General features: G+C 43.4%; 1 protein-coding gene across 7 annotated transcripts in view; it reads left to right on the forward strand.

The window, feature by feature from the left end:
* skic3 (SKI3 subunit of superkiller complex) overlaps nt 1-18,236 on the forward strand; it is a 130,885-nt gene that overhangs the window by 70,690 nt on the left and 41,959 nt on the right. For all 7 annotated transcript variants that reach the window (XM_048528389.2, XM_048528386.2, XM_048528387.2 and 4 more), the window contains 8 exons: nt 2,639-2,774; nt 3,869-3,947; nt 4,527-4,588; nt 7,305-7,361; nt 7,576-7,644; nt 8,347-8,421; nt 8,547-8,688; nt 15,538-15,631. In XM_048528389.2, the coding sequence (XP_048384346.1) occupies nt 2,639-2,774; nt 3,869-3,947; nt 4,527-4,588; nt 7,305-7,361; nt 7,576-7,644; nt 8,347-8,421; nt 8,547-8,688; nt 15,538-15,631 (714 nt within the window). The remainder of the gene's footprint in view (nt 1-2,638; nt 2,775-3,868; nt 3,948-4,526; nt 4,589-7,304; nt 7,362-7,575; nt 7,645-8,346; nt 8,422-8,546; nt 8,689-15,537; nt 15,632-18,236) is intronic.

Genomic DNA, 18,236 nt, shown 5'->3' on the forward strand with positions numbered 1-18,236 from the left:
AAAATAGTTTTAATTTCTCTTTAATACCACCTTGTATCTTTTTTTAATCATGGATGGTGACATCTCCTCTTGAAATATTTCTTTCTCATTGGAATATTCCAATCTTGCATATTCTGAAATATCCTGTTCAAAGTCTTCTTTTTTAGTGAGTTGATGTTTATTTTTCCTAATTTGCGTGTTCATGTCAGCTAACTGCTTTTATGCTTTCATAATTGCCCTCATTTAAGTTAATAATACTTGCCTTCGATCATTCTCTCCTCATACTGAAAGTAAAATTGAATTATATTGTAATCAGCACTATCTAGGGGTGTCTTCACTTTGAGTTAGTTTATTAATCTTGCCTGTTTGTATGTTACCAGGACTAGTGTAACCCGCACCCTGGTTGACTCCAGAATATATGTAAGAAATTGTGCAGATAACATTCATTTGAGCTCCTCATCTTTCCTACCTTTGCTCATCTGATATTTCGTCTGAGCCATGAGTTCCCACATGCTGCAACTGTGATACTTTACCTGTCCTATCATCCTTAATTATTAGTTATTACTTATTTCATCCCTTGTTTATATATAGAATGGGAGAGCATAGAAACCGACCCATTGGCCCACCATGTCGGTGCTAACTAACAAACTTTAAACTGTAGTAATCCCATTTAACCTCTACTTGGTCCATAGCCTACTATGCCTTAACATTTTAGTACTCATCCAGATACTACCTAACTGTTGCAAGAGCACTTGCCTTTACCACCCTCCCAGGCAGTACGTTTCATTTCTCTACCACCTTCTAGGTAAAAATAATTTTCCTTAGACATCCTTAAACTATTTATTCCTCATCTTTATACTTATGCCCTCTGGTCTTCTACCTATCTGCCATGGTCTAATCTATCTATGCCTCTCATAATTTTGTAAGCCTCAATCAGATCCCCCCCCTCAGCATCCTCTACCCTAAGGAAAACTAACTCAGCCTAACCAGTCGGTCCTCCTAACTGAGACTTTTCATCCCAGGCAACATCCTGGTGAATCTCCTCAGTACTTTTTCTCTCATGTAGTTGTGTCCTTCCAATAATTTGGCACCATGAGCTAGACACCGACATCCATCTGTGGTCTAACCAAAGACTTGTAAAGGTGTCACAATACTTTCTTGCTCCTATATTCTACTCCTTGGTTAATGAAGGCAAACATCCTGTATTCCACCTTCACCACCTTGTCTACCCATGCTGACACTTCGGAAATCTGTGCACTTGTACACCAAGGTCCCTTCATTCCTCAGCACTCCCTAAGGACTTAACATACATACATTGTTATCCTTCCTTCATGTTTATCCTTGCTTTACTAACCCTCCCAAAAGGCATCACCTTGCATTTATCTCTGTTTAAATTTCATCAGCCATTGCTCTGCCGAATTTACCAGCTGATCCGTATTAGACTGCAGCTTGAGACCAGCCTCCTCACTATCGACAAACCACCAACTTGTACCTTGAAAAGCAGTGGTGATCTGCCTGTTGAACTGCTGAAGACTGTATTTTATGAGTAGGCCCATAATCCTATTACATAGGGATTCCCGTACTTTGACCCAGCAACACTGAAAGAGCAGTGATCTGCTTCTGGGGGAAGGTGGTGTGTGGTTTTGATGAGAACTTGCAGGTGGTGGTGTTCCAATGTATCTGTTACCTTAATCCCTCAGGGCGGTAGGTCATTGCAGGTTTGGAAAGTACTGTCTACAGATCTTTGGCAGATTTCTGCAACACACCTTGTGGCTAATACAAAGTGCTGTTACGCAGCATTGGTGGTGGAAGGGCTGAATGTTCATGGATGCAGTGCCAATCAGCAGGGCGTTTTGTCCTGGATGGTGTCAAGGAAGTAGGGAATATTACATCACATTCCTGACTTGTGCCTTTTAAATGGTGAACAGGCTTTGAGGAGTCAGTAGGTGAGTTACTCCTTGTAAGACTCCTAGTCTTTGTCTTTTCTTACAGCCACAGTATTTATATGCTTAGTCCATTTTTGGTCCGTGATAATACACGGGATATCGATTAGTAGTGATTTCTGAAATGGTATTGCTATTTAATGTCAAGGGGAGATGGTCATTGTCTTGCATTTGTGTGGTGTGAATGTCACTTGCAAACTGTCAGACCAACCTGGATACTGTCCAGATACTGTTACAGTTCTTTATGGATTGCCTCACTGTGAGGAGCCACAAATGGTGCTGAACATTGTACAATTATAAGCGAACTTTTGACTGATTTGAGAGAAGGTCATTGAAGCGTCTGAAGGTAGTCAGACCTTGGGCACTGAGGAACTCCTGGAGATATGTCCTAGAACTGGAATGACTGACCTGCAGCAATCATGAGCACAGTACAAGCTGATTTCTTTAACTAATCAACTACAAGTAGAGAGTTTTTATATCCCTGCTCAAGCCGGAGTGAGATTTAGAATTTAAACAAAATTAAGGAAGTTTGCGTTTAAATTGCAGTCAAGTATTAAATGCAAACAAAGTTTCAGTTTTTGGAAGCAAATTGGATAAGGGAAATCTAAATATCAGTGCACTATTCAAAGACCTGCTCAGTCTCAGCAAGGTTTTCAGTTATGTTTGTGGTGTGGAAAACTGAGTTTTATTTATAACTGCAACTTATTTTCTCCTAGATGCTACGGACGGGCCCTTACATTGATGTCAACATCTGCCAATCTGTGGTGTGACCTTGGTGTGAACTACTATCGACAGGCTCAGGCTACTGCGGAAGGGAATAAAATGTCCGAGTTATTGAAAAAAGCACTACTGGTAACTTATTTTTGTAAAAAGGACAGAAACACATCTTTTATAGGGACTGGACTTTTACAGTGAAAATTTTGGTGCATTTTGCCTTGGTTTTGACACTATTTTTCTGCATCAAGTTGAATTGCATGCTGTGATTACCACCATACTCCCAACACTCATTCTGTGTTTGATTTTTCAATTTGAGAAATATTGTTGGATAATTGCATCCATGTACACAATGGAAAGCTGTTTCAATTTATTGCCTTGCTAGTGTTAACTTTAAATTGAAGTGGGAGTAAATGATCCTGCAAGTCGATATTTTCCGTTAGTAGTTGCTCATATGTTTCATTGGCGTGTTTCCTCTAATAGCTTGTTAGTGTGAACTTCAATTCAATTGTATACTGCATAATTTTAGTTTTATTTCTGAATTGAAAATTAGCATTCATCCTTGTGTAATTAATTATGCCCATTTAACCTTTTGTCTGTATTGCTTAAGTGTCTAATGTTACATTGAACACGCTTGGACTTCTTTGCATGCTTTCCACCCAAGCAGCTACCTAACATTAATTGAACAATACCTTTACCTTTGCCAACGTCAAATCCTGCCCGTAAAACTGGTCTTGCCCTCAGGTTAGAAACAAGAATTTGCCGGTAGCAACCCAAGTAGAAACTCCAGACCCGTGTTGATGCACATTTTCTTTCTTATTCTGTTTGAACATGATGGATCACCTAGCTCCAGATTAGGAGAAGATCAAATCTAATTCAGGGATTCCATTTGACTTTTCACTTGCCGAAGTTAATAGATAATTTGGTGAGCTCTGTTAAGCACTTTTTTTATTTTGCTACTACAGTGTGTTCATTTGATCCTTTAGGTCCATCAACAATTCTGACGAAGAGTCACTGGACTTGAAATGTTCATTCTGCATTCTCTCTCCAAATGTTGCCAAACCTGCTGAGTTTCTCCCGCAATTTGTTCTTGTTTCAGGTTTCCAGCAATTCTTTGTTTTACAATTAGAGGAAAGTTGGTTAACTACTTAAAAATTGCATGTTTACCATTTTCTTGAAATAGCATGTCTTATGACATTCACTGTCATTTTCACTGTACATTTGTTGAACAGTGCCTCAAAAAATCTGTGATGTTGGACAGCCAAAATCATCATCACTGGAATGCACTTGGAGTTGTTGCAAGTTATAAAGGTATTGCCTCTTTGAATATCAGGTTTGGTGTAACAGTAAAAACTAACTTCTTTGAAAATCTATCCTGAAGTTGTTTAGTTTTCTGTTGGGCAGCATGTTGGCTCAGTAGTTAGCACAGCTGCCTCACAGCGCCCGGGGACCTGGGTATGATTCGATCCTTGGGCAACTTTTTGTATGGAGTTTCACATTCTCCCCGTGTCTGTGTGGGTTTCCTCCCACATTCCAAAGATGTGCAGATTAGGTGGATTGACTATGCTTAATTGCCAACCATGTCCAAGAATGTGCAAGTTAGATGATTGGCCAGGATATGCTGGTTTATGGGGGATAGGGTAGGGTGGCAGCTCTTGGCGGGTTTGGTTCTGAAGGTAGGTGTGGACTTGATGCGTTGAATGGCCTGCTCCCACTCTGTAGGGATTCAATGATTCTACGATGATGCTAAAACTTTGTATGCTAAATTTTGTTTTTAAAAATGCTAGTGATTTATTGCCTCATCAGTACAAAATACGATAAATAGCAAATTGATTGAATAATCTTGCAATTAAATGTGTTTTGATTACTTTCCTCATTGTTCTGATGCAGGTATTGAAAATTATGCTCTTGCACAACATGCCTTTATCAAATCTGTCCAGGTTGAACAAAATGTAAGTATTTTACTCAAAATATTTATTCGGTGATGGGACGTATGAAGTAATTTTAAGAAAACAGAATCAAAGGATTATGACAATGCAGAAGGCCATAAGACCATAAGACAGGAGTGGAAGTAAGGCCATTCGGCCCATCAAATCCACTCCGCCATTTAAATCCTGGCTGATGGGTATTTCAACACCACTTCCCTGCACTCTCCCCGTAGCCCTTAATCCCTTTTGAGATCAAGAATGTGTCGATCTCTGCCTTGAAGGCATCCAACTTCCCGGCCTCCACTGCACTCTGCGGCAACGAATTCCACAAGCCCACCACACTCTGGCTGAAGAAATGTCGTCTTATTTCAGTTTTAAATTTACCCCCTCTAATTTTAAGGCTGTGCCCACGGGCCCTAGTCTCCCCGCCTAACGGAAACAGCTTCCTAGCGTCCACCCCTTCTAAACCAGACATTATCTTGTAAGTTTCTATTAGATCTCCCCTCAAACCTCTAAACCCTAATGAGTACAATCCCAGGATCCTTAGCCGTTCATCATACGTTAAACCTACCATTCCGGGGATCACCCGTGTGAATCTTTGCTGGACACGCTCCAGGGGTAGTATGTCCTTCCTGAGGTGTGGGGCCCAAAATTGGACACAGTATTCTAAATGGGGCCTAACAAGAGCCTTATAAAGCCCCAGAAGCACACCGCTGCTTTTATATTCGGCCCATTGTGCCTACATTAGCTGTATTACTAGTGTCAATCTCAGTGTCTTTTCCCTGTATCCTTGCCCATCACTGGTATCTAGATAACCATGCAATTTCCTCTTGAATACCTCAATTGAACCTGACAGAACATTCCATACCCTTTACAGCTCAGAGTGTAGTAGCAAAACCCCCACCAAGGACAAAGACTCCGGAGGCGGACAGAATTCAGGCACGTGGCAGTCTTTATTCTTATTCAGCCAAGCACTGGATCATGCAGGGAGAGGGCCAAAGATTCCCCCTGAACCTGGCCTTGACCTGAGAACTCAGTTGTTCCCTTAATCCTTAGCTCAGATTGGAAGAAAGATCAATGATGCTGTGGTGTTTACAGCAAAATACAATATTTTTATATATTTAGTGTTAAAATAATCACATACAATACAGTCACAGTACCCTTCCCTTTATTCTATATGCCCAATCCTGTGAAACACCTACTCAATGATGGACACTCCTGCCGAGTGTTCTAGGTTCCCATGATCTCATGGTGTTTAATCAACATTGTAAGCACCAGGACTTGGGATCTTTCTATGCATCCTGTTAATCTGCATTCCGCAGTTACTGGTTGTATTGCTTCAGTCACATCCCAATCTTGTTTGTCTCTAAGGACTGCTTGAATTCTGTTGTTCGTTGTATTTCATTTATTATCTCTATCAAATTCAGTTACTCATATTTTCCCACTGTTCTAATTACATGTATAAAAAATATAAAAGTTCTAATTAACTGTTATAAGATCCATAATATTAGTTTCTATCATAGAGGTATTTGTATGTAAAGTTTTTTTATAATTACCTCTACTGTTAGCACTCTTTAGCTAATAAATTCCAAACAATTTGTTTCTTACAAGATATGCCACGCAAGACTGACCAACTTTCACATCAATGTTTGAAACTTCCCCTAATGCTTTTTAATTAGAAATGTATCTTGTTGTATATTTGGATTCAAACTTAATTATAGAAACATCTCAGATTATCTGAAGATTCTTTAACTGGAACCTATTTTTAAATATTGTGAATAATTTCTTTGAAAAAAGCTAATTACTGCAAAAATAAATTTAGCTGCTGTTTTCACAGCTGCATGATGAGTTAAGCTGACTGTATCCTAGACTGAGATTTATTGTCCTTATTCTGACTGATTCATTTCACCTAATGGAACAACATCCTTTCAGTCATGAGGCTGGAATTGATCATTTATTTAATGAAGTTGTTTGATCCCTCAAATTTCTTTGAGCCACAACCGCACTAGTTCATCTGTGTTTGTTATGGTAGAAGTTTACCCCCTCCTTCAATTTTTGTTATAAATCTTCGGACTGTCTATCCTTGGGCATGTTTAATCAAGACTGTGTCTCCTACTAACACTCCTTGCAGTTGTTGGTCATGCAGTGCTCCCTTTTGCATTGGAATAACCCCTTCTCAAAGGTACTATTGTCTCACTTAAATGCTGGAGAAGGTTTTAATTCTGTTTTAATCACTAATCCACCATTTTGTGTGTCTCCAATATGGGCAGCTCCGACACTGAGGTGAAAAAGTTTTTGTTCTCACATCAACCTATCCTTTTTTGCACAACACTTTAAATCTATGACCTCTCATTCTTGTTTCTCTTACAAGCAGAAACAGCTTCACCATAACCACTCTGTCCAGTGCATTCATGATTTTCATAATCTCCATCAGATCTCTCCTCAGTCGTCTTCTCTCCAGAGAGAATAGTTCCAACTTCTTCAATTTTATCCTTCTGTTGAAATTACTTGTACTTGGAACAATTCTAGTAACTTGTTTTTGGACTCTGATGCATTTGTATCTTTCTTATAACTTAACCATAGCTGTATAGAAAAACACAAGACATTGTATAGTTGCAGTTAAAATTAAGATATTTTAAGCAACTTTGAATTCAGAACAAACTCTGATACCATAAGTTTCAAAAGCTTTAGCAGCAATAATAAAAACATGATCTTCAAATATTATAATCTCTTATATTAGAATGTAGTGGCCTGGACCAACCTGGGAGCAACTTATTTAAAGAACGAAAATATTGAGGTAAATATTGAGAATACTTGTAATTAAACTAAAGTAAGATTTATAGTCACAGTAACTGGAGATACTTAATATTGTGCAGATATTCAATATTTGTTCATAATACTTGTGAAAAAGTTGCTTCTATTCTTAATTAAACTATTAATATTTTCAAAAATTTAATTCTTATTTTAATACTGTCTCACTACTTGGTGATTTTCATATGCTTCTAATGTAGCTTGCCCATGAAGCCTTTAAGGTAGCCCAGTCTCTGGAACCATCGTATGTTATGTGCTGGATTGGACAGGTAGATCATCTCTACTGTTTCTACAATTTAATGTTATTTGAAAGAAGGTGAAAATATTTTCCAATTGTTATCAGTTTGATGATACATAGTTTATCCAAATCCTATAGCACTGACAACTTTACTGCATAAGCTTTGCATCAAATAAATGCTAATCTCCCCATATTCTTTGACTTATGTTTGTAGCATCAGAAATAATCATAGACACATCACACTTGTATGATATATGAAGTTAAAGAATTAGAAGTGTTGTGATGCTCAAGTTGGTGAAAATGATCTGTCAAATATGACAGTATTCTCTCAAGGACAAAAAAACTTTTATTTTTCAGCACCTATCTGTTGCTTCACTGTTTTACACATGGGCCACAATCTCGGATTTCTCTCTTCGGAGGTTATCTGTAACCTGAAAGTTTAATAAAGTTGTTGAACTTCGATAAACTGTGTATACTTTTTTGAGATAACAAGGTGTAGTGCTGGATGAGCACTTTTTTGCATTGCTTTAATTTCATTCTGAAAGACATTTTGAATGCACTTACACTGTTTAGTTGTTTAATTACTGATAATAACACTAGCTTATCCTCTTTGAAGGAATATTATACTTGCTTTACCTTTAAATTTTTTCGACATATACTTGGAAGAAATTTCAGTTTGTTACATGCTTATTTTTCCTCTTGTAGTCTAAGTTTCCAATTATTTAACTTGTAGGCACTAATTGCTGAAGCTGTTGGCAGCTATGAGACAATGGATTTGTTTAGACATACCACAGAGCTTGGTGTTAATGTAAGTATTGTTCTTTATTTTGGTTCTATGTAATCATGTCTAACCTGTTCAATTTTCAATTAAGATGAGTTTATTGTAATTCTACATTGTCCAAACAATTTAGAAAAAAAACTCTTTTTTTACAGATTGAAGGAGCCAAAGGTTATGCACACTGGGTGTGTACAACACTACAGGATAAATCGAACAGAAATTCTGAATTGTACAAGTACAACATTGTACAAATGAATGCAATATCTGCTGCACAAGTTGTCATGAGCAAATATACAGGTATGGTAAAATGTTTGAACTGGAGCACAACTTTTTGTTTTCTAAATAAATTGAGTGAAACATTAATATTGTAGCCAAACTATGAATAGATCCACTATAATAAGAATGCAGTACCAAATTCTGAGTTATTTAACATTGGCTTAGCAATATGTAATAATGAAGTCTATTGCAAAACTGTCACACATGTTAATAACAAAATCTTACAAGAATATTGTAGTATTTGAGATCTAGTGGTAGATTGACCAATCTTTCTTCATTTTCTTTTAATGTATTCAGGAGATGTGAGCGTTACTGGTAACGCCAGCATTTATTGCCCATCTCTAACTACCTAAAGAGCTGTTCAGAGTTGACCACATTGCTGTATGTCTGGAGTCCTATGTAGACCAGATCCGATAAGGACAGCAGATTTCTTTTGTGTTAGTGAAACAAATTGTAATGACCTATCACCAGTTGGTTGCATGATGCTCATTAGACTATTTCTTTAATTCCAGATGTTATTGCGATCAGATTTTGCTATCTGCCGTGGTGGAATTTGAATCCATACCCTCAGAACATTATCTTTGTGGATTACTAGTCTGATGACAGCTTCCTAATAACATTTAAATAGAACCTTTAATATAGAAAATTTCCCAAGATATAATGAGGTGATAATGGATATCAAGCCAAATGACCAGATATTTGAAACTGACTATCCATATTTTTTTTAAAACTGGTTGGTTTTGGTGGAATGCCAAAGTAGAACAGGTGTGGCAGACTTAAGGGAGAGGTATTTCAAAGTATTCGGCTTAGGCAGTTGAATACACAATGCTAGTTTATAGTCCAAACAGGTTTTTTTATTTGAAATAACAAGCTTTCAGCTGATGAAGGAGCAGTGCTTTGAAAGCTTGTGATTTCAAATAAACCTGTGGACTATTACCTGGTTTCGTGTGACTTCTGACCTTGTCCGGCCTAGTTCAACACTGGCACTTCCACATCGTGAATACACAACAATCAACATTGAGTCGAAGGGATGTAGGATGCACGAGGGTTAGAAAGAGCAACTGAGCAGTAGAGCTGGAAAAGGTGGGAATGGTGAGATTATGAAGGATTCAAGCACCAGATTTAGTGTTTTGATTTTGGGATATAGACTGGAAGCCAGCAGAAGTTAGCAAAGACATAAGTGAGTAGGACTTGATTAGTGGTGTTGTACAGTGGCTGCACATTTTTTAGATAAGCTAAAATTTAAAGAGCATCTAGGATTTCAGACTAGGTAGGAAAAGAGGCATTCAGTTAGAATCAAAGAATTGGATCTTTACATTGTGGAAGCAGGCCATTTGGCCTATTGAGTCCAACCCTCCGAAAAGCATTCCACCCAGCCCTACTCCTTTATCCTATCCCTGTGATCCTGCATTTCCCACAGGTAGTCCACCTAGCCTACACACCCCTTGACACAACAGACAAGTTAACATGGCCAGTCAATCTAACCTGTGTTTCTTTGGACTATGGGAGGAAACAAGAGCATCCCGAGAGGAAACCCATGTAGATACGGAGAATGTGCAACCTCCACACAGACTATCACCCAAAATGGAATCGAATGCAGTCCCTTGCACTTTGAGGCAGCAGTGCTAACCACTGAGCCAGCACACTACTAGTTTGGTAGAAATGGTGTCAAGACAAGCAGGGAATGAACACGAGAGGAAAAACTACAATAACATGGACGTTTAAGGCTAGGGAAGAGTTTAGATTTGATGAACTGGAAAAACAGTCTTATCTTGGAGGTACAATAGTATCAGAGATAATGGGAACTGCAGATGCTGGAGAATTCCAAGATAATAAAATGTGAGGCCGGATGAACACAGCAGGCCAAGCAGCATCTCAGGAGCACAAAAGCTGACGTTTCGGGCCTAGACCCTTCATCAGAGCGGGGGATGGGGAGAGGGAACTGGAATAAATAGGGAGAGAGGGGGAGGCGGACCGAAGATGGAGAGTAAAGAAGATAGGTGGAGAGAGTGTAGGTGGGGAGGTAGGGAGGGGATAGGTCAGTCCAGGGAAGACGGACAGGTCAAGGAGGTGGGATGAGGTTAGTAGGTAGCTGGGGGTGCGGCTTGGGGTGGGAGGAAGGGATGGGTGAGAGGAAGAGCCGGTTAGGAAGGCAGAGACAGGTTGGACTGGTTTTGGGATGCAGTGGGTGGGGGGGAAGAGCTGAGCTGGTTGTGTGGTGCAGTGGGGGGAGGGGACGAACTGGGCTGGTTTAGGGATGCAGTAGGGGAAGGGGAGATTTTGAAACTGGTGAAGTCCACATTGATACCATATGGCTGCAGGGTTCCCAGGCGGAATATGAGTAGCTGCTCCTGCAACCTTCGGGTGGCATCATTGTGGCAGTGCAGGAGGCCCATGATGGACATGTCATCTAGAGAATGGGAGGGGGCGTGGAAATGGTTTGCAACTGGGAGGTGCAGTTGTTTGTTGCGAACTGAGCGGAGGTGTTCTGCAAAGCGGTCCCCAAGCCTCCGCTTGGTTTCCCCAATGTAGAGGAAGCCGCACCGGGTACAGTGGATGCAGTACCCACATTGGCAGATGTGCAGGTGAACCTCTGCTTAATGTGGAATGTCATCTTGGGGCCTGGGATAGGGGTGAGGGAGGAGGTGTGGGGACAAGTGTAGCATTTCCTGCAGTTGCAGGGGAAGGTGCCGGGTGTGGTGGGGTTGGAGGGCAGTGTGGAGCGAACAGGGGAGTCACGGAGAGAGTGGTCTCTCCGGAAAGCAGACAGGGGAGGGGATGGAAAAATGTCTTGGGTGGTGGGGTCGGATTGTAAATGGCGGAAGTGTCGGAGGATGATGCGTTGTATCCGGAGGTTGGTAGGGTGGTGTGTGAGAACGAGGGGGATCCTCTTAGGGCGGTTGTGGCGGGGGCGGGGTGTGAGGGATGTGTTGCGGGAAATACGGGAGACGCGGTCAAGGGCGTTCTCGATCACTGTGGGGGGAAAGTTGCGGTCCTTAAAGAACTTGGACATCTGGGATGTGCGGGAGTGGAATGTCTTATCGTGGGAGCAGATGCGGCGGAGGCGGAGGAATTGGGAATAGGGGATGGAATTTTTGCAGGAGGGTGGTTGGGAGGTGTATTCTAGGTAGCTGTGGGAGTCGGTGGGCTTGAAATGGATATCAGTTACAAGCTGGTTGCCTGAGATGGAGACTGAGAGGTCCAGGAAGGTGAGGGATGTGCTGGAGATGGCCCAGGTGAACTGAAGGTTGGGGTGGAAGGTGTTGGTGAAGTGGATGAACTGTTCGAGCTCCTCTGGGGAGCAAGAGGCGGCGCCGATACAGTCATCAATGTACCGGAGGAAGAGGTGGGGTTTGGGGCCTGTGTAGGTGCGGAAGAGGGACTGTTCCACGTAACCTACAAAGAGGCAGGCATAGCTGGGGCCCATGCGGGTGCCCATGGCCACCCCCTTAGTCTGTAGGAAGTGGGAGGAGTCAAAAGACAAGTTGTTGAGTGTGAGGACGAGGTCAGCTAGGCGGATGAGAGTGTCGGTGGAGGGGGACTGGTCGGGCCTGCGGGACAGGAAGAAGCAGAGGGCCTTGAGGCCGTCTCCATGCGGAATGCAGGTGTACAGGGACTGGACGTCCATGGTGAATATGAGGTGTTGGGGGCCAGAGAATTGGAAGTCCTGGAGGAGGTGGAGGGTGTGGGTGGTGTCACGGACGTAGGTGGGGAGTTCCTGGACCAAAGGAGAGAAAATGGAGTCCAGATAGGTGGAGATGAGTTCGGTGGGGCAGGAGCAGGCTGAGACGATGGGTCGACCAGGGCAGGCAGGTTTGTGGATTTTGGGAAGGAGATAGAAACGGGCCGTGCGGGGTTGGGGAACAATGAGGTTGGAGGCTGTGGGTGGGAGGTCCCCTGAGGTGATGAGGTCATGAATGGTGTTGGAGATGATGGTTTGGTGCTCGGGTGTGGGGTCATGATCGAGGAGGCGGTAGGAGGTGGTGTCGGAGAGTTGGCGTCTGGCCTCGGCGATGTAGAGGTCAGTGCGCCATACTACCACTGCGCCACCCTTGTCTGTGGGTTTGATGGTGAGGTTGGGTTGGAGCGGAGGGCTGCCCGTTCTGCGGGGGAGAGGTTGGAGTGGGTGAGAGGGGTGGAGAGGTTGAGGCGGTTAATGTCTCGACGGCAGTTGGAGATGAAGAGGTTGAGGGAGGGTAGGAGGCCTGGGGGTGGTGTCCAGGAGGAGGACTTGTGTTGGAAGCGGGTGAAGGGGTCAGTGGAAGGAGGGTTAGGTTCCCGGTTGAAGTAGGCATGGAGGCGAAGACGGCGGAAAAACTGCTCTATGTCCAACCGTGACTGGTATTCCTTGATGTGTGGTTGTAGGGGGACAAAGGTGAGCCCCTTGCTAAGGACTGACCGTTCGTCCTCAGTCAGTGGGAGTCTGGGGGATGGTGAAGATGCGGCAGGGCTTAGTGTGGCTGTCTCCTCTGGAGTTGCTCGCTGTGGAGGTTGTGGCGGAGCGATGAGGTCGTCGGCCATGGGCGGGGTTCCGTCGGCCGTGGCGGGGTTCCCCCTCCCACCCACCCTCCTGCAAAAATTCCATCCCCTATTCCCAATTCCTCCGCCTCCGCCGCATCTGCTCCCACGATAAGACATTCCACTCCCGCACATCCCAGATGTCCAAGTTCTTTAAGGACCGCAACTTTCCCCCCACAGTGATCGAGAACGCCCTTGACCGCGTCTCCCGTATTTCCCGCAACACATCCCTCACACCCCGCCCCCGCCACAACCGCCCTAAGAGGATCCCCCTCGTTCTCTCACACCACCCTACCAACCTCGGATACAACGCATCATCCTCCGACACTTCCGCCATTTACAATCCGACCCACCACCCAAGACATTTTTCCATCCCCTCCCCTGTCTGCTTTCCGGAGAGACCACTCTCTCCGTGACTCCCTTGTTCGCTCCACACTGCCTCCAACCCCCACCACACCCGGCACCTTCCCCTGCAACCGCAGGAAATGCTACACTTGTCCCACACCTCCTCCCTCACCCCTATCCCAGGCCCCAAGATGACATTCCACATTAAGCAGAGGTTCACCTGCACATCTGCCAATGTGGTATACTGCATCCACTGTACCCGGTGCGGCTTCCTCTACATTGGGGAAACCAAGCGGGAGGCTTGGGACCGCTTTGCAGAATACCTCCGCTCAGTTCGCAACAAACAACTGCACCTCCAGTCGCAAACCATTTCCACTCCCCCTCCCATTCTCTAGATGACATGTCCATCATGGGCCTCCTGCACTGCCACAATGATGCCACCCGAAGGTTGCAGGAGCAGCAACTCATATTCCGCCTGGGAACCCTGCAGCCATATGGTATCAATGTGGACTTCACCAGTTTCAAAATCTCCCCTTCCCCTACTGCATCCCTAAACCAGCCCAGTTCGTCCCCTCCCCCCACTGCACCACACAACCAGCCCAGCTCTCTCCCCTCCCCCCCCCCCCCCCCCCCCCCCCCCCCCCAACCCAATGCATCCCAAAACCAGTCCAACCTGTCTCTGCCTCCCTAACCGGCTCTTCCTCTCACCCAATCCCTTCCTCCCACCCCAAGCCGCACCCCAGCTACCTACTAACCTCATCCCACCTCCTTGACCTGTCCGTCTTCCTGGACTGACCTATCCCCTCCCTACTCCCCACCTATACTCTCTCCACCTATCTTCTTTACTCTCCATCTTCGGTCCGCCTCCCCCTCTCTCCCTCTTTGATTCCAGTTCCCTCTCCCCATCCCCCTCTCTGATGAAGGGTCTAGGCCCGAAACGTCAGCTTTGTGCTCCTGAGATGCTGCTTGGCCTGCTGTGTTCATCCAGCCTCACATTTTATTATCTTGGAGGTACGTCAGCTCTTTGCACTTATTTCAGAATGTGAAGGTAGAGGGAACAAATATGAATAGGCAATTGGTAGTAGAGAGTAGAAACCATAGATTATCTCTGCAGTCTGGTATTCTGGTGAATTTATTAGAAAATATTGAAGCCAGATAGTCCTTAATGCTGTCAACCCAAATCTGGTGCTTGTAAAAAACAGTTTTGCAGTGGATGCAGTCAAGATGCACTCCTTGGATTTTACTAAGCATAAAGACATCATGGTGAGTGAACTGTTGAGATCAGTAGCTGCACAGTTGGTTTGACAAATGAAAGGCCTTAAAATTAAAACTGCAATTGTAAGAAACTTGGGGAGTTTGTTCCTCCTGAAGAGCAAATTCTGAGGAAATGGGATTTTGAGATACTACAAGTACTTGGGTAATGAGGGATGAAAAGGAAGTAGTTTGAGATGGACTTCCTTTGATCAAGATCATTGCATTAGCAAAGTCACATGAATTGGGATGAGTAGAGGTCTGGCTGTTAAATTTCAGAACTGTTCTTGTATAAAGGGAGCAGTTATGAAATGACTGTGAATTCAGAGAAATAACAGTAATTGAGAGGGAGATTATAACAGTAAGAAGCAGTTGTCACAGTATAGTTGAGGGCAAATGCCTCTGGAATGGTATGTAGAAATGCTGGCATTTGAGGGTCTCCAGTGAAATGTGAGGCTTATGGAACATTCAAAGTAGAATGTACTAGAGAGCTGTGGAGGAACAAGGCATAATCTCATAATAAATTCCGCACTGCTACCATTGACCAAGTAGTAGAAATTACAACCATGCTTCAGTAACCTGCAAGATGAGCCCATTTCAATGAAAGCTATGTTAATTCATTGTTTTGCAATAGATTGTGAATGAAAAGGACCTAATTCATAAGTGGTTAAACAACCTGGGTGAGGTAACATAATGGATTCTTGTGCGTAGCAAATTTGTTTGAACCAGTTAATAAATTTGATTTTTTTTGAACAGAGAGAATTCAGACTGATGCAACAGCTTTCACAATGCTGGGTTATCTAAATGAGTATCTAAGCCTGAAAAAACAAGCAGAAGAGGCATATCACAGGTAGGGATTGTGTGTAAAAACAAAATCCGTCTGTTCAACTTGGTGGAAAGAATGCCCTGAAACAAACATGCATAAATTCTCATGAGATAACAAGGTGTAAAGCTGGATGAACACAGCAGGCCAAGCAGCATCAGAGGATCAGGAAGGCTGACATTTCAGGCATAGATCTTTTCCAAGAAGAGCCTAGGCCCAAAACATTAGCTTTCTGGCTCCTTTGCTGCCTGGCCTGTTGTGTTTATCCAGCTCTACACCTTGTTATCTTGGATTCTCCAGCGTGTGAAGTTCCTACTAATCCTAAGTCCTCATGAGTTTATATTGTCTATAAGCAACAATTTCAAAAGAATGAAAAATTCATAAGCTTATAGAGTTATAAGGATGTACAGGATTAAACAGACCCTTTGATCCAACGGATCCATGCTAATCATATATCTTAAATCTAGTCCCATTTGCCAGCATTTCTCCCCCCCCCCCCCCCCCCCCCCCCCAATCCCTCTAAACTATTCATGTGCCAATCCAGATACTTTTAAATGTTGTAATTGTACCATCCTCCACTACTACTCTGGCAGCTCATTCCATACATGCACTACTCTCTGCGTGAAAACATTGCCCCTTAGGTGCCTTGTTTTAAATCTTTCCTCTCTCACCTTAAGCCTATGCCCTCTAGTTTTGGACACCGATATCCAGGGAAAAGACCTTGGTTATTCACCCTTTCTATGCCCCTCAAGTTTTATAAACCTCTTTAAAGTCACCCCTCAGTCTCCAACACAACAGGAAAATAGTCCCAGCCTTTTCAGCCTCTCCTATAGCTCAAATCCACTGACTGATAACATCGTTGTAAATCTTCTCTGAACCCTTTCAATTTCACGACAGAATTCTTGTAGCAGGGACACCAGAATTGCAGGTAGTATTCCAAAATACTGGCCCAACCAGTGTCCTGTACACAGCAACATGATCTCCCAACTCCTGTACTTGATGCATTGACTAATAAAGGCAAGCATACCAAATGCCATTCTTCACTATCCATCTAACCTGCGACTCCACTTTCAAGAACTATGAACCTGTACTCCAAGATGTCTTTGTTCAGCACCACTCCCCAGGACCTTACATTTTAATGTATGAGTCCTGCCCTGATTTACCTTTCCAACATAACACCTCTCATCTATCTAGATTAAACTCCATCTGCCACTCTTTGGCCCATTGGCCCATCTGATCAGGTCCCGTCGTACACTGAGGTAACCTCCTTTGCTGTACACACACCCTCAATTTTGGTGTCATCTGCAAATCTTGGGGCTTAGTAAAAATCTTTTTCCCATTGTGTTATTATTTAAGAGCTGAGTATACTGATGAGCCAAGGACCAGGATGACACTACATGACTAACAACCATGAGGATTCAAAGCAGCCACATGCTTGACTGAGTTCATGCACATCGATTATTCTGTAACTGCAAATTGTGTTTAAGTAAACCCGTTTTAAGATTTTCAATTAAATTAAACCTATGAGATTTACCAGGAAACTGTGTAAGAGTAGTAGTTTTGTATTAAGGAAAGCAGCACAAAAATCCATTGTTTTAGGAGGTGCCTGGTCCCAGAAACCCTACTGTTTTCTTGTGGTCACAGCAAGATATAAGTTAACAATGGATACATAAATGAATTGGGTTTTAAATAGGAAGTTGCAGGGAAACCTTGTAGCAGATTCACGAAGTTAGTAGTAAATTTGTTGAACAAAAACAAAGTTGCTGGAAAGCTCAGCAGGTCTGGCAGTGTCTGTGGAGGAGAAAAAAGAGTTAACGCTTTGGGTCTGGTGACCCTCAGAACTGATGGTGGCTGGGAAAATGTCAGTTTATATGCAGAAAATAGGGAAGTGGGTGGGGTAGGACGTAAACGACAGGATAGAGCCCAAAGAGAGAAAAAGACAGTTAGACAGACAAAGGAGTTGCTAATGATCAGGCTGGGAGGATGAATAGTTGTTAATGGGGACTGTTAGCCTGCCACTACACATCTCTTGTTGTTAGTTACTATGTGGTAACAAGGCCTGGTGTGTGGGATGAGGGGCTGGGACATGCGGGAGTGTAGGCTCTAAAATGATTGAACTCAGTATTGAGTTCAGAGGGCTGTAGGGTCCCCAAGCAAAAAATGAGGTGTTGTTCCTCCAGCTTGCGTTGGGATTCACTAGAACACTGCAGTAAGCCAGAAACAGATGTTGGCCAGGGAGTGAGGTGGTGCATTGAAGTGGCAAGCAACAGGTAGCTCAGAGTTTTTTTTGCGAGCAGAATGTAGATGTTCTGCGAAGTGGTCGCCAAGTCTATGCTTCATTTCCCCAATGTAGAGGACACCACATTGTTAGCAGCAAATGCAGTAGACTAGATTCTTGGAAGTGCAAGTGAAGTGTTGCTTCACCTGGGAGGTATGTTTGGGCCCTTGGATACTGGTGAGGGTGGAAGTAAATGGGCCGGTATTGCACCTTTGCCGGTTACAGGGGAAGGTGCCATAGGGCTATGGGGAGTTATTGGGGTGAAGGAGGTATGGACCAGGGTGTCCCGGAGGGAATGGTCCCTGCGGAAGTTGGACAAGGGAGGGGAGGGGAAGGGAATGTGTCTGGTGGTGG

This window comes from Stegostoma tigrinum, chromosome 3 (genome assembly GCF_030684315.1).
Source record: "Stegostoma tigrinum isolate sSteTig4 chromosome 3, sSteTig4.hap1, whole genome shotgun sequence".
Taxonomy (NCBI): Eukaryota; Metazoa; Chordata; class Chondrichthyes; order Orectolobiformes; family Stegostomatidae; genus Stegostoma; species Stegostoma tigrinum.